The sequence below is a fragment of the Prinia subflava genome, chromosome 5 (assembly GCF_021018805.1).
Source record: "Prinia subflava isolate CZ2003 ecotype Zambia chromosome 5, Cam_Psub_1.2, whole genome shotgun sequence".
NCBI lineage: Eukaryota > Metazoa > Chordata > Aves > Passeriformes > Cisticolidae > Prinia > Prinia subflava.
The window spans coordinates 214822-230145 of record NC_086251.1 but is presented as its reverse complement, the minus strand read 5'-3'; the positions used below and the strand labels follow the sequence as shown (position 1 = coordinate 230145).

Here is a 15324-nt window from a genome sequence, read left to right as displayed (position 1 = left end):
GAAACACCGCAGCCGGGACCCCCAGACCGCCCTCTCTCAGAGCGGCACCTCCCCGGTGCCCCGGAGCCCCCCGGGCCCCACATCGGAGTGGACAAGCCAAGATTGACACTCCAGCACTTGAGACACCCCCAGCTTCTCCCAAAGTGGGAACCCCCCAGGGCCCCTGGCACTTGGGACTCTGCTCCAGGCGCCCAGAACGTGATGCCTTCCCCAGATCCCCAGAATCTGTGGAGCTCCCGAGGGTTCCCGGCTCCTGGGACACCCCAGGTTTCAGCCGGTGGGAATGCCCCAAGTGTCCCGGCAGGTCACTCCCAAAGAGCTCCTTGTGTCCCCAGCCCAGCCCCACCCCCTGGGCAGGGGTCTTTTCCCAAGTCATATAAACAAAACAAATCAGTCCCTGGGCCAGGAATGGGAGCACAGGGCCAGATTTTGGGCAAGCTGAGGAGGAGCAGGCCACTAGTGCCACCCACACGCTCACTGGACGAGCCCCATCACCTGAGCCCCACCCTACCTGCAGGACCCATCCCTTTTCCCAGGCTCCACCCCTGGGACACCCTACCCATCACCCCCCAGGCACGGACACACGTGTGTGTATATATATATATATAATATATGTATATGTATATGTACAGACATTCGGGGCCCCCCTGCCCCCCACTGCCCCAAAGGACGAGGCCTGGGGGGTCCCCCAGCAGTCCCCCCCACACTGCAGTGCCTTAAAATAGGGATCACCTGCATCCCACGGGGACCCCCGGGTCCGTCCTGCCCCCCACGGGGTCACAGTACAACACCAAAGGGGAGGGGGGTCCCTGGGGAGGGGTCTCGGGCACAGGGGGATCCCTGGAGGGGCAGTCCCCAGGTGAGGGTCCCTGGGCTGAGGTTTGAGCCTGGTGGGAGAAGAGCCCTGGATTGGGGGTCCCGGGGGTAGGAGGATCCCTGGATCAAATCCCCTGTGCGGGGGCTGTGCCCACATCAGGGGGGTCCCCGTCACGGGGGGGCCGTCCCGGCACCGGCTGCTCCCCAGGAAGGGCTGGGGCATTCCGGAGTGGGACAGTGGGGTGTCCCCTGGGTGGGGTGTCCCTATCCCTGCAAGGGGTGTCCCCACGCCGGACATCCGCATCCCGTGCGTGGGGTGACCCCACATGGGACACCCCGGTCCCCGCACGGGACGTCCCTGTGGCGGTGCGGGGCGCCCCGGGGCGCTACTTCTCGGTGAGGGAGAGGCGCAGGATGCGCTGCAGCTCCTCGTCCTCCTCGCGCCGCCGCCGCTCCCGCTCCTCCTGCTCCCGCTCCGACAGCGCCATGGCCAGGCGCAGCTGCTCCGCGAAGCTGCCGTACCCGGGGGGGCCCGGGGGGCTCCCACCGCCCGCCCCGGGAGGGCTCCCGGTGGCCGGGGGCTCGGTGCTGGGCCCGGCCTGCAGCAGCATGCTCTCCTGCAGGGCCCTGGGGAGGGGACAGTGCCGGGGCCACGTCATGGGAGCCACCCCCTGTCATAGAAGCCACACCCCTCTGCCCCACCCCTGCTAGCCACACCCCCTTCACAGCCTTCCACATGCCCTGCCAAGCTGCTAGCCACACCCACACCTGCAGTTAGCCACACCCATTATGACCACACCCTTTGGACAGCAAGAAGCTCCTCCCTTCAGCCCCTCCTGTGGCCACACCCTGACACCTTTAACCTCTGCCCCTCCAACCCCCATGGACTCTGTACCTGCCCCACCCTGACACCTTTAACCTCTGCCCCTCCAACCCCCATGGACTCCGTACCTGCCCCACCCTGACACCTTTAACCTCTGCCCCTCCAACCCCCATGGACTCTGTACCTGCCCCACCCTGACACCTTTAACCTCTGCCCCTCCAACCCCCATGGACTCTGTACCTGCCCCACCCTGACACCTTTAACCCCCGCCCCTCCCAGTTTGGCCTGCCCAGGTGAGGTGGGTGTGGCACCCCAGGCCACGCCCCCATAGCCACACCCTCACCTTTCCAGCTGCAGGTCCTCGTCGTAGGGCGGCGGCTCCGCGCCGGGGCGGGTGTTGGTCAGCGCCTCCCAGATTGTCACCTGTGGGGTGTGGCCGCACGTTAGGGGAGTGTCCAGGTGTGCGTGGGGCATGTCCAGGTGAGGGGGCACGGCTGCACCTGGTCGGTCTCGGTGCCGGCGTCTAGCAGGCTCTGCTGGATGGCGAACTGCAGCAGGTCGTCGTCCTCGTCCCGCAGGGGCTCGCTGCGCCCCGCGCCCAGCACCGTGTACCCCGCCGGCACCTCGAACACGCCCGCCTCCACCTCGCACGGGAACGGCCACGCTGCCGCGCACGGGCAGCCGTCAGCACCCTCGGGTGCCCCACGGCACCCCGTGGCTCCCCGCACGGCCCCACGCCCACCCCGCTCTGTATCCACGGAATGCCGGCACACCCCGGCACCAGGAGCGCCCCGGCCTCACCTCTGGGCCTGGAGGTGCCGGGGGGGTGGGCGCCGGAGGGCTCCTGAGGGGCGCAGATCCGCACGGAGCCCAGGGGCTGGTCGCACCCGCACAGGTTGCTGAAGGTGATGCGGGCGTTGAGCACGTGGAACAGGGGGATCTCTGCGGGTACAGGGGTCAGCCGAGGCCCCAGTGAGCTCCTGCCCCTGTTAACCCCGCCCCAAATCCCTTCCCTCTCACCGATCTTGACGGGGAAGCCCGGGGGCAGCTTGAGGGTGATGAAGTCGCGCAGCTTGGCGAAGTGGGCGTTGGAGATGGCCATGAGGTCGATGATGGGCGTCACCTGCTCCGCCAGCGACAGCGGGTGCTGCTCACACAGCCACAGCGTCGCCTTGAACCTGCCCGGGCACCACTGTGGGCACGGGGACCCGGAGGGGCCACCGGCCACCAGCACCGCCCCAGTGCCACCACCCTGGGGACACACCCCCGGAGTAGGGACAGCAGTGGCACGGCCCCGTGGACTCTGCCACCACCCCACGGGTCCTGATGCCTGGTTCCACATCCCCAGGACTCTGTCACCACCCCCTAGGTCCCGACCCTGGGCCGCTGGCCTCACCTCTGCACCTTGCTGGACATCTCGATGGGGCGGCCGATGTTGCGGGTCTCCAGGTCGAAGTGGGGGTCGAAGTACTCCTCAGGGGTGATGGCCGTGGGGTTGGTGGGGCTGGCAGCCTGCAGCACAGGTGCCTGTGGGGACACCAGCAGCGCTCAGCCCCCCTGGAGACCCCCACTTTCCCATCCCCTGGGGATGGCCACTCACCCCGTTGTGGGTGCCGTGCTGCTGTGCGATGCCCAGGAAGGAGTGGAAGGGGGTCTTGGAGCCTGAGGGGAGAGCGGGGTGCAAGGGTGAGGTGTGGGCAGTGGGAGGGACTCCCAGGGCTGCCACCGGTCACACCCCTCATGGGCTACACCCTGCATGCTGTCACATTATTCCCACAGCTTCCCACAGCTGACATGTCCCACCCCACACCCACAGTGTCCCACGCCTGACACTTGTGCCACCCAGGAAGGGTGGCGTGTCCCCACTGTGTTCACCCCCCATTTGGCTGACAGGGCTGTCACCTTTGCTGCGTGACTTGTCCTGGTCAGAGAGATGCTCCGTCCTGGTCTTGGTGACCAGCTCCACGTTGCTGGCACTGTACACCTGTGTGGGGACACCGTCAGGCCTGCCACACTCCAGGGCATCCCCACTGTCCCCCTGATGGCTCTGTGCTCACCTTGGCCTCGTAGCCGCTGACCACTTCCATCTTCTCTGAGCGCCAGCCCCAGATCCCAGACTTGTTCCTGGCGGAGCGGGGAGGCCTCAGGTCACCCTCTTGCGCCAGCGCTTCCTTCCCCTTCTCCCGCCCCTCCCCTTCCCGCTGAGCGCTCCCCTGCCCACCTCTCGAAGGCGATGTTCCGCGTGTCCAGGTGCGTGGAGACGATGGGCGAGGTGAGGCGGCCGGCCACGTGCTCCTCGGTGGGCTGCATGGCCGCCAGCAGCAGCTCGGGCTCGTGCAGGGCCAGCGCCAGCGTCTCCGTGTACACCACCTGCTTGTCGTGGTCCACCTCCATCACCACGGCCCCCTCGTCTGCGGGGGGACACCGCAGGGCTCAGCACTCAGCCCCCCGTGACAACCCCGGGGATCTGGGGGGTCCCTCATACACGTAAGGGCTGAGTTGGTTCCCTCAGGAAAGGGGAACCGAGGTTTCCTCAGGGAGATCTGGGGAATTGGGGGTCCCTGATGCATGTGAAAGAACTGAGGTGTTCAGCTGGAATCCCACGTGGCGCCTAGAGGGGATCTGGGAGGTCCTTATGGGAGTATTTACAGTGCAGAGGGTCTGGAGGATCTCCAGGGGAGTCCCTGTGGAGAATCTGGGGTCTTTACAGGGGTGCGCTTAATAGTGCAGGGGGTCAGTGCCTCCCCACAAAGACTGGAGGGCCCCCAGGGGACCCAGGCAGGTCCTCACAGGGGTGAACTGATGGCGCAGGGGGCTGGGGGCTGCCCGAGGGGCTGCTGGAGCTGACCTTCCCCCTTGAAGATGTAGCTGCGGCGGCCGCGCTGCCACGTCATGTGCTCGAAGCCCAGCAGGGTGGTGTCCACCCGCAGGCTCTCGCCGCGCTTCCACACGCGGTACACGTCGCTGGGACACACCTTGGACACCAGGGGCACTGCGGGCACAGCGACCCCTCAGCCCCGCGGCCGAGGGGACCCTGGGGACCCCCTGACCCCGCCCGGCCCGGCCACGCTCACCCCAGCTGGTGAACTCCCACTTCATCTCCACGTAGAAGTCGGATGCCTGGAAGGGATGGGGAGCACGGTGGGAAATGTGGAGGGGCTGGGGATGCCCTGCTGGGGTCACTGGGGACGGGGGGGAGTCTGGGGAGCAGGGATGGGGGTCCCTGTTGGGGTCCTGGGTGGGGATCAGAGACAGTGCAGGTCCACAGGGAAGGATAAGCAGTGACTCCCAGAGGAAAAGGATAAGCAGGAGGTCCCCAGGGAATGAATGGGATCAATGGGGGCTTCTGGGGAGAACTGGAGATCCCCTCTCAGACCACTGGTGGCACGGGAAGTCTGGAGAGCAGGGATGGGGATCCCTATTGGGGCATCCTGGGTGGGGATCAGGGCAACCTGGGGAAGCGGGGTTGGATAGGCAGGGGAAAGAGCAGGGTCATGGAAGAGACAGGGGGTGCTGGGGACACTTGGGGGGGCCTCTGCTGGAGTCACTGGAGAGGTGGGGAGTCTTGAGCGAAGAGACGGGGCTGGTGGGCGTCCCTGGGGAGCTCTGGGGTGCAGTTTTGGGGGGCCGTACCCGCCGCAGTTTGCTGAGCAGCTCGGGGATGCCGGCGAGGCGCCGCGTCGCCCGCTGGTAGTCACGGTACTGGAGCACCAGCTGCACCATCTCCGGGTCCCCCGTGCTCACCGCCTCCTGCAGCACTGGGGGACACGGGCTGCCGTCAGCCAGAGGCCACGTGCACCCCTGGACGGTGTCCCCAGGCCCCGCGGTGTCCCCGTACCCGTCCATCCGTTGGCGTTCTCCCGGCCCACGTTGGCGTTGTGCCGCAGCAGCACCCGCACTGACTCCAGGTGGCCCAGGGACACGGCCAGCTCCAGGGGCGTCCGGCCACGCGGGTCTGTCAGCTCCACGTCGTGCTGGAAGGGTGGCGGGGTCACTGTCCCCTCCCCGTGCCACCCCAGTGTCCCCCCAGTGCCCCCCATGCTCCCAAGGCCTGGTGCTCCCAGCCCCCTCTTCTCCCAGTGCTCCTAACCTGATCCCAGAGCTCCCAGTTGCTCCCAGGCTTTTGGTGCCACAGTCCCTTATTATCCCAGTGTCACCGGTCCTTCCAGTGCCACCAGTCCTTCCAGTGCTCCCAGTGCCCTGAGTCCCCTGCTACTCCCAGTCCCCACACCACTCCCAGTCTTCCTGCAGCACTCCCAGTTCCCCCAGATGCTCCCAGGGCTGTCAGCTCTCCATCCTCACAGTCTTCCCAACCTCTCTCCAGTTCCCCTGGCCCCCTGTGCCCCCAGTTTCCCCAGTGCTCCCAGTTCTCCTAATCCCCTGTCCCCCAGTGCTTCCAGTCCCTCTGCAATGCTCCCAGTCTTGTCCCCAGTGTCCCCAGCCTTCCCTAATGCCCTCCGTCTCCCTCCACCGCCCCCAGCCCCTCGAGGCTCCCAGTATCTCCCAGTGCTCCCAGTCCCAGCAGCGCTCCCGGTCCTCCCAGCATCCCCCCCGCCCCCCCGCGCACAGTTCCCGGTTTCCCCCGGCGCTCCCGGTCCCCCCCAGCATTCCCAGCACTCCCGGTCCCCGCCACCCCCGCGCTGCGGGCCCCGCCGTTCTCCCTCCCATCCCCTCCCCGCCCGCTCCCGTTCCCGGTGCCGGTGCGTGGGGGGTGCCCGCTCCCGGCGCCGCTCCCGGTGCCGCTCCCGGCGCCGTTCCCACCGTCCCCGCGCGCAGGGCGCTGTCCAGCGCCTGGTGCCGGTTGTGCCAGACGAGCCGGTGCAGCGGGAAGGTCTCGGCGGGCCGGGCCATCCCGGCACCATGTCCCCGGGGCCGCCGGGGCGGACGGACCGGGCCGCAGAGCGGGGCCTGCCCGCAATGGCTGCGCGGGGGCGGCGGCGGCGCAGCGCGGCGGCGCGGGGCGGGGCCGCACCGGGCACCGGGAACAGGCGGCGGCACCGGCAGCGGCAAAAGGGGACGGCAGCACCACCGGGAACGGGCACCGGGAAGGGGGACGGGGAAAGGGAACCGGCGTTGGCACCGGGCACGGGCACCGGGCACGGGAAGGGGCAGCGGGAAGGGGGACGAGGTATCGGGAGCGGGGCACCGGAAACGTTATCGGGAATGGGAGCAGGCGCTGGGAACGGCACCGGCACCGGGCACCGCTACTGCAGCAGCACCGGGAATGGGACTGGAACCGGCACCGGACACAGCCCGGGGCCGCCCCCTCTCACTGCCTCCCATCGGGGTTGGAAACAGGGAGCCAGTAGCCCCCAGCTGACCCCCGGTACCGGGGGCTGCCGGTGCCCAGCATCTCTTGCCTGGCACCTTGCGGGGGCCCGGGGCTCCCCGACCCTTTTTACATCACGACATCAGTGGGTACCCGGTGCTTAGGAACATCGTGCATCCCGTCCTGTGTTCATCCTATCATCCCATCCCCTCCCCTCCCCAGGAATGCCGGAGCACCAGCCCAGCTGTGCCACACCCTGGCCCTGACGCGCTGCCCGTGGGCAGGAGGGGTGGCACCTGCGCTGCCTGGTGACAAGCGACAGCCAGGATCATCCCTGGGGACAGCACAGCAACGGGGGACACAACCCCCAGCAGCCCACGCTGCCCTGGGACCTCACCTGTGGGGCTCCAGGATGTCCCCAAAGCGCTGGTGTGTCCATAGGATGTGTCACAGGAGGTGACAAGGACTCCATGCCACCCTCAGCGGGCACGGAGACATCTCTCCCCCACCCAGCAAGGTGGAGCCGGATGGTGTTTTCTATCTTTTTATTATAAAAACTCTTTTTTTTTGCCATTCTCACATCTCTGCTCGTGAAAACCTCACTCACCCACTGCCTCGGCCCTGCCCAGTGTCCCCCCAGCCCCGGGAGCGGAGTGACCAGAGACCAATATTTACAGATGCTGCCAGGGACTGGGGGGCAGGGGGCACCCCCAAGCCCTCCTGTGGCTGATTGAAGGGGCTCCCGCCTGCTCCTTTCCCCTCAGGAGTGAGGGCAGGGGGCTGGAGGTGCCCTGGGAGGGGCGAGAGGGGCAGTGGCAGAGCCGGGGGCACAGGGGACCCGTGGCACAGTATTTACAGGGGTCCCCCTGGGCACACTCACACTCACACGCACTCACACACGAGGGGTTGTCACCCACGGGACGGGCACAGCCGCGCAGGGAGAGGGGGACACGCCGGCTGGGGGCTCCCACCGGCCCCTTTGGCACACACGGCACTGGGAAGCGGGTGGGAGGGACGGGGGCTGCCTTCATCTGAGCCGGAGGGTTCCTGGAGGACCGGGGGGGGCACACCAGGGAGAAAGTGCCAGGCCGTGTGCCCGGCGCCAGCCCCGGGTGACACCGGCACCGGGCGTGTCCCCCTGCCACCCCTCTGGGCGCATGGAGGGCGGGGACACGCGGGAACCCAACCCAATAAATTAGAGGTGGGGTGGGAGGGGGGAAGGGGGCACGGGGAGGGGTCAGAGCCCGTTGGGGGAGCGCTGGATGAACGGCACTTTGCTGAGCTCCACCACAGGCGAGCGCGGCTTGTTCTGCATGCGCGGCACCCGCTGCAGCAGCTGCTGCGCCTGGCGCTGCGCGTCCCGCAGCTCCTTCCGCCACTGCACCAGCTCGGGGTCGCTCTGCGGGGCAGGGAGCTGACTCAGGAGAGGGCACAGCGTGGTTGGGCCTCCCCAGGGTGCCGGGGCTGTGGGGCTGCCCCACATTTTCAGTATTGATGCCCCGGCATGGCTTGAAGGACTAAACACGCAGGGCCAGTGGCCAGCGAGAGGTGGCTGCTAGCCAGCAGGAGGGATGGCTAGCAGGCAGGGGGAGGCGGCCAGCAGCCTGGGGGGACACTCACGTCACACTGCAGCACGAACTGCTTGCCCCCGCGGATGCGCAGCAGGATGCACTTGCGCTCCTTCACCTGCGTCTCCTCCACCGAGTCGATCTCCTCCATGGTCAGCAGGGACTGCTGAGGGGACAGGCTCAGCCCGGTCCCCGTGCCCCCAGCGGGGTCCTCCCGCCCCTCAGCCCCCGGGTGCCCTCCTTACCGGGGACTCGCCCTCCCCGCGCCACTCCAGGCGGTTGGGGAAGAGGTAGAAGTAGCGGCGCTGCCACTGCGTCAGGAAGGGGTTGCCCAGCTTGGCCATGTAGCCGTGCATGATGCAGTCCTTGCCCATGGCGTAGTCTGGGGTCACAGGGAGGTGGGATCAGCGCCCAGGATGCGGCCAGGGGTGGTTCAGAGCGGGGGTCCCCAGCCCCACTCACCCTCCTCGTGGCCCAGCTGCTTGTTCTTGGCCTTCTTGCGAGCCTCCAGCTTGTCGGTGTCAGCGTTGACGGCGTCGAAGACGGTCTCGGTGACCTCCTGCTGCCAGCGCTCCGAGATGGTGAGCGGGAAGTTGCGGTACAGCTCCTGGTCGCTCTCCAGCAGCTGGGCAGGGGCGGGACGCCGGCGTGAGGGGCTGCAGGGCACCCCGAGCCCCCACGCTCGGCCCCTGCGCCCGGTACCTTGATGCCCTTGGTGTCCTCCTCGTCAAAGGAGCCGATGTCGAAGGCGTCGGCCGCGTTCACCTCGCCGCGGGGCGGGACGAGGGGCGGCGGGTACTGTGGGGGTCAGAGGGGTGACTGCCCGCGCCTGTGTCCCTGTCCCTGTCCCCAGCCAGGGCCACACACCCCTCACCTTCTGCAGGAACACCATCTGCCAGTCCAGGCCCTTGAAGAAGGGCTCCTCCTTCACCTCCTGCGCCCTGTGCAGGGAGGAGGGCGGGTGAGCGTGGCTGCAGGGGGGCTGTGCCAGCACACCCCACCCCATCCCTGGGGGCCCTGGGGACACTCACCCTCGCCCCATGCAGCCCAGGCGCCGGTTGACATCCCGCTGCAGCAGCCCCTCGAGCAGGGAGCGCAGCTCCGGGGAGAAGGAGTCGGGCAGCTCCACGGCCTGCGGGAGATCCCGTGAGCACGGTGACACCCAGACGGGCACAAAGACCAGCTGTCCTTGCCCCCCCGTGGGTGCCACGGCAGAAGAGGGGTGCCCACGCCCTGCCCACAGCCCCCCCAGTGCCCCCACCCACCATGGTGAGGGTCATCCGGTCGATCTCGTGCTTGTCCTTCGTCTTGTGCTGCCTGAACGGGCTGTGCCTGTGGCGTGGAGGGAGACAGGAGCTCAGCAGTGCCCAGCCGTGCCCAGCTGTGTCCAGCTGTGCCCAGCTGAGCCCGCACTCACCCCCGGAGCAGCTTGAAGAGCATGCAGCCCAGCGAGAACCAGTCGGCGCTGCTGTCGTAGGCCACCCCCTTCTGCAGCACCTCCGGCGCCATGTACCCGTGGGTGCCCCTGGGGAGGGGGCACAGGGGGGTCAGGGGCCGCCCCGGGCGCGGGGGCAGGGCGGGCAGGGGTGTGGGCACACTCACACGCTGGCGTGGGGCTTCTTCTTGGAGAAGTCGCATGCCAGGCCCAGGTCGGAGATGCGGACGTGGCCGAACTCGTCCAGGAGGATGTTTGCCGGCTGCAGAGACACCGGGTGACACCGTGAGCCCCAGAGTGGCCCCTGGGTATGGGGGTGGCGAGCCTGGGGGGCTCCGTGGGATCTGGGTGTGTCCGAGTGGCCCCAAAGTCTCAGGGTGCCCATGGATTTTGCTGTTGGGGTGTCCATTAGACCCGAGGGTGCCCCTTGGTGAGCACCCAGTGTTCTAAGGGCTCCTGCAGGGTTTGTGAGAGCTGCGGGTGCCCACAGGGCGGTGAAGGGGTTTCTAAAGGCACGGGGATGTCCTGCAGGTGGGGACAGTCACCTTGAGGTCACGGTACACCACGAAGCGGCTGTGCATGTGCTCCAGGCCCAGGATGATCTCGGCCGCGTAGAACCTCATCTCCGCCTCCGAGAAGACGCCGTGCTGGGACAGGTGATAGTGCAGGTCCCCCCCTGTGGGGACAGACACCGGCTGCCACCCGGAGCAGGGCTGGGCAGGGGGCCCTGGGAGGGGCTCGGGGCCGGGCTCTCACCGTTCATGAGGTCGAGGATGAAGCTGAGCTTGTCGGGCGTGTGGAAGGCGTAGGACATGCACACGATGAACGGGCAGTCCTGGCGGGACACGCTGGGTCACCCTCCTGTCCCCATCCCCTGTCCCCTGTCCCCTGCCCTGCACCCGTGTCCCCTCACCCCGGTGCTGACGAGGGACAGCATGATGCGCTCGTTGAGGGCCAGCGTCTCGCCCTGCTTCATCTTGATGCGCTTCTTGTCCAAACACTTCATGGCATACCTGGGGGGCGGGCACGGAGTCCTTGCGGCCACCATGTCCCCAAAGCGGGGCTGGCACCCAGCTCCCGCCCACCACCGGGACATCCCTGCAGCCCCCGACAGATGTCATCAGCAGCAACACCACTGGGACCCCCCCAGCCCCCCAAAACCCCGGGTGGGTCCCTCCGTGCTGCAGCATTCCCGTTACATTTTTCCCGTGTCCGCTTTCCGGCAGCCGTAGACCTCGCCGAAGCCGCCGCGGCCGATGATTCGGTGAACACTGAAGTCGTTCATGGTGAGCTGGAGGGGTGAGGAGGAGACTGGGGTGAGCCTGGACACCAACCCCTGGCCCGGTTTTCCTGGGAGAGGGGCACAGAGGCTCCCTGGAAGCACATCCCGTCCCTCCCTGGGAGGTGAGGGATTCCTGCTCACATGGATGTTCAGCTCCACGTTCTTCCACTGGCAGAACCGCGTGAACTTGTCACTGCAAGGAAGAGCACAGAGGGTAAGAATAGAGATCCTGGAGAAACACGCCCTTCCAAGGCTCCCTGGATTTGTCTGGAGACAGGGAGCATCCCCCGGGACAGGAAGAGACCCGCGAGTCCCCAGTGTGGGGACCCCTGTTTCCTCTCTGTGGTGGGAGACACAGGGATGGGACACCCCAATCCGCATGGAAATTTCCTCCCAACTCACCTCTCAATGAATTTCTGGAAGATGCCCCCACGCAGGTTCTGGCAGATCTCTTCAATGTAGGGCTGGGGAGGACACAGGGCTCAGGGCTGGGTCCCCAGGGCCACCCAGGCCACCTCTCTCCCATCATTATCTCCTCCACCCCTGGCATTTCACATCCTCCCACTGCCACTTGCAGCCCCCGGGGATGCTTCTGCCACCTCAGTCTCTGGGGACCCCAACATCACCAGCCCTGGGGACCCCTGGATGACACCCAGGTCCCTCTGAGATCACCTCCCTGCTACCTCCAGCCCCCAGTCTCCCACCACCCCAAGGGGACCCCAGCAATTCCCCCTCACTCCCGATATTCTGGGGACCCCCTCACCATCCCTTGGAATCCCCATTCCTCCTGGGACACTCCCTCTTCCACTTTCAGGGACTCCTGTGACCCTCAGCCCCCTCTAAGGATTAACTCTGAGTGCTACAGGTGGCAGGGACCCCTTCCTGTCCCAGGTGATGCCCACCTGGAAGAGATCCGGGGGCACCTGTTTCTTGCTGAGGCGGCTCTGGACGTGCTCCGTGGCGCTCTTGGAGAAGGGCTGTGAGGGGGACAGGACCCTGTCACCTCGGGTGGGAGGGACAGCGGCCAGGCAGGGCTGCACGAGGAGCCCCCATCCCCAGGGCTGGGATGTGGGTCCCAGGATGGAGCCTGTGGGGGTTTGGAGCTCCTCCTGGGGACACTGTGGGCACAGTGGGGACGTCCCTCCCGGGCTGCTGCCTCGCCCCAGTGCCTGGCACTCACGTGGGAGCAGGCCAGCAGCTCCTTCATGATGTAATGGTCGAAGATGTGGCGGCTGCGGGCCGCTCGCTCCTCCTCCGAGTCCAGCTTCTCGTACTTCTTGATCTGGAGAGGGCACAGCCCCGGTGGCACAGGGGCACACGGAACGCTGGGAATTGTGGTGCCATGTCCCATGGGAGAGGTTATCCCATCCCCTCGGACGGTATCTCCCAGCTGCCTGGGCACTGTCACCTCTTGGCACCGTGTCCAAGGGCCCTGGAGGTGCCACCCCTACTCCTGGTGCACACAGAGTCTGTCCCCTGGGTCCCCCTGTCTCACCTCCTCGTAAAATTCCATCAGGGGCTTGGCCTCCTCGGCCTGGTTGAAGGCAAAATCCCGGAAAAGCAGGTAGCCTGCAGGGACAGAGTCACAGTGTGAGCGGTGACAGCCCCCCAGCCCAGGCCAAGGGACACGGGGACATCCCCTGGGCCTGCCCAGCCCAGGCCAAGGGACACGGGGACATTCCCTGGGCCTGCCCAGCCCTGCTGCCACCCCAGTGCCAGGCTCGGGGAAGTGCCAAGCAGGGACCAGTGAGGACCTGGCAGGGTGACAGGGTGACAAGGACACAGCTGTCACGGGCAGCAGCACCCCGGGACACCACGGTGGGGCACGGTGGGGGCAGGGGCACGGGCGGGCACACGGAGCAGGGCGGACGTGCCCGGAAACCGCCGGGGCCGGCAGAAGGAAGTGAGAGACGCTTCCTGCCCCGGACGGTTTGCGCTGGCGTGAGGGAAGTGACAGGGCAGGGGACACAGGGTGGGGAACGTGACGCAGCCCCCTGGCACCCCCGTCCAGCCTGGCCCCACAGCCCCCCTGCCATTCCTGTGGCCACTCTCGCTGTCACGGTGGCCGCCAGTGCAGCCTCCCAGCCCACCCACGCTCGCCCCTCTGCTTGTGGGGCTGGCCCAGGCGCCCCCTCGTGTCCCCCACAGCCCCCCGTGTCTCCAGCTCACCGATCTTCTGCGTGAAGATCTTGTCAAATGTCACCTCTCCCCGGTCCTCCAGGTACTTCTGCATGACGCTGCGGATGCTGGGGACACAGCGGAGAGGCTCAGCCGTGGATGGCTCTCCCCCCCCAGCTCTCCTGTCCTTCTCCTCCCGTGTCCCCAAGCCCCGGTGGCACACTTGTCCTATCATCCCGTGTGTCCCCACCCAAGCGTGGCACGGTGCTGGGTGGCAGGATCCCAGCGTGTCCCACGCGCTGGGGCCCAGGGGAGGGTGGGGACGAGCGTCCCCCCAAAAAAGCTCCACAGGTGCCTGGCAGGGCGGCACAGGAGGGCACCGGGGATTGGCAGCGGGGTGGGGACAGTGACCCTCTGCACACCTGGGTACAGGGGTGAGTGTGTGTGTACACACGGGTGTGACACGGTGGCGACAGAGGGGACACGCAGCTGGGTGGGTCTGTGTGTCTGGCAGGATGTGTGTCTGTCCGTGTCCATGTGCCCGTGTTTGTGTGTCCCCGTGTCAGGCAGGATGTGTGCGTGTGTGTGTCCACGCCCGTGTGTCTGTGCAACAGGCGTGACGCGTTCATGTCCATGTCCGTGTGTCCATATCCGTGTCTGTCCATGTCCGTGTGTCCATATCCGTGTGTCCGTGTCCGTGTGTCCCGGCAGGTGTGACGGCACACACGTGTGCGGGAGGTGTCCGGGACCCGCGGGCGCGTTCCCGCGGTGCCGGGAAGGGGTGACCGAGGGACCGGGGGTGGCGGTGCCGGGGGCGGACGGACGGACGGACAAGCGGAGGGGCAGCGGCGGGGCCTCACCTGGGCTCGGGCAGGACGATCCTCTTGCTGGCGCGGGCGGCGGGCGCGGCGCGGCTCTTCTCCATGGCCATCAGGTAACTCACGTCCGCCAGCACCGCCTCCAGGTCCGCCATCGTGCCGCGCCGCCGGCCCCGCCGCCGGCGCCGCACCGGCCCCGGCCCGACCCGACCCGCCGGCCCCGGAACCGGAACCGCGCCCGGAAGCGGAACGGGGCCGGAGAGGAGCCGGGCGGAGGAGCGGGGAGCGGCCGGGAGGGGCTCGGCGGCCCCGGGACGCGGGCGGCGGCAGCGCCCGGAGCGGCGGGAGCGGAGCGCGGAACGGGGCGCGGCCGCACCGGGGCGCGGGGCGGGGACAGCGGGGCCGGGCGGGGACAGCGCCGCCGCCACGCCCGCCCGGGAGGGGCCGTGACACCGGCTGTGGCACCGGCGGGCTGTGTGACACCGGGTGTATGCGTGTGACACTGGGTGTGTGACACTGGGTGTGTGACACTGGGTGTGCCACCGGTGCGTGTGCCAGCGTGGGGGTGTGACGCCGTCTGTGTGTGACACTGTGAGACACCGCGGGTGTGTGTGACAGTGGCTCTGTGCGTGTCCTTCCACGGCACACGGGTGTGACCGCGTGTGCCATGCGTGGCCGCAGGTGTGACCTGGAGGGGACACCTGGAGGGGACAGGCAGGGGGTCGGGGCGCTGAGATTCGCTTGGCTCTGGTGTAAAACCGCGAGAGGGACGTGGTGGCACTTGAGGACCGGGGCACAGTGGCCTCAGACACCTGTGGAGGATGATGGCACCTGCCGTGTGCCTCGCCGTGCAAATGTCTGCGCCACCGCAGAGACATGGGCCGTGACATCCCCACTAAATGTCACCCTGGTGGCCCAGGGATCCACTGGGAGAGGGCAAAAGCGCCACAGTCCCCTGGAGGACCTGTGGCCCTGGCAGGAGGTGATGAGACACAGGGACAGCTGCCACCACCCTCCAGGAGACAGCGGGGACACCGGGACAGCTGCCACCACCGAGGGTGCTCCACTTTCCTCTGGAGCAGCTGAGGAAGCCCCAGTGCTGGGGACAGGGGGACACGGGAGGTCTCAACCCTGGCCTTGTCCCCTCCACTTCCCTCATAGACAAATGGGTAGAGCTCACACTCATAGATTTTAG

At 67.5% G+C, this 15324-nt stretch overlaps 2 protein-coding genes across 2 annotated transcripts; both read right to left on the bottom strand.

The window, feature by feature from the left end:
* Positions 1–640: 640 nt before the first annotated feature.
* Positions 641–6587, bottom strand: ANKRD13D (ankyrin repeat domain 13D). The gene is made up of 15 exons (XM_063397416.1): positions 6401–6587; positions 5478–5613; positions 5273–5397; positions 4714–4759; positions 4488–4631; positions 3861–4050; positions 3697–3763; positions 3542–3623; positions 3240–3301; positions 3036–3166; positions 2660–2817; positions 2441–2581; positions 2140–2303; positions 1983–2062; positions 641–1443 (listed from the first exon to the last, which is right to left on the bottom strand). The coding sequence occupies exons 1-15, from the start codon at positions 6488–6490 to the stop codon at positions 1203–1205; spliced, it is 1857 nt and encodes a 618-aa protein (XP_063253486.1). The 5' UTR covers positions 6491–6587; the 3' UTR covers positions 641–1202.
* Positions 6588–7436: 849 nt separating this feature from the next.
* GRK2 (G protein-coupled receptor kinase 2) lies at positions 7437–14307 on the bottom strand. The gene is made up of 21 exons (XM_063397415.1): positions 14172–14307; positions 13363–13439; positions 12689–12762; positions 12374–12475; positions 12096–12170; positions 11596–11657; positions 11335–11386; positions 11111–11202; positions 10825–10924; positions 10668–10746; positions 10457–10587; positions 10079–10173; positions 9894–10001; positions 9742–9808; positions 9508–9608; positions 9351–9417; positions 9179–9274; positions 8939–9101; positions 8722–8858; positions 8529–8642; positions 7437–8307 (listed from the first exon to the last, which is right to left on the bottom strand). Exons 1-21 carry the CDS (start codon positions 14282–14284, stop codon positions 8146–8148), a joined length of 2067 nt encoding a protein of 688 aa, XP_063253485.1. The 5' UTR covers positions 14285–14307; the 3' UTR covers positions 7437–8145.
* Positions 14308–15324: the final 1017 nt, after the last annotated feature.

Bases quoted from the DNA above. Each gene is read 5' to 3' on its own strand.
- ANKRD13D (XM_063397416.1), bottom strand. From the start codon at position 6,490: ATGGCCCGGCCCGCCGAGACCTTCCCGCTGCACCGGCTCGTCTGGCAC. The intron at 4,760-5,272 runs GTACGGCCCCCC...CATCCCTTCCAG, and splicing joins TGCTCAGCAAACTGCGGCGG to GCATCCGACTTCTACGTGGA. The intron at 2,818-3,035 runs GTGAGGCCAGCG...GTGCCCGGGCAG, and splicing joins ATGTCCAGCAAGGTGCAGAG to GTTCAAGGCGACGCTGTGGC.
- GRK2 (XM_063397415.1), bottom strand. From the start codon at position 14,284: ATGGCGGACCTGGAGGCGGTGCTGGCGGACGTGAGTTACCTGATGGCC. The intron at 11,203-11,334 runs GTGAGCAGGAAT...TCACCCCTCCAG, and splicing joins ACGTGGAGCTGAACATCCAT to CTCACCATGAACGACTTCAG. The intron at 10,747-10,824 runs GTGAGGGGACAC...GTGTCCCGCCAG, and splicing joins TGTCCCTCGTCAGCACCGGG to GACTGCCCGTTCATCGTGTG.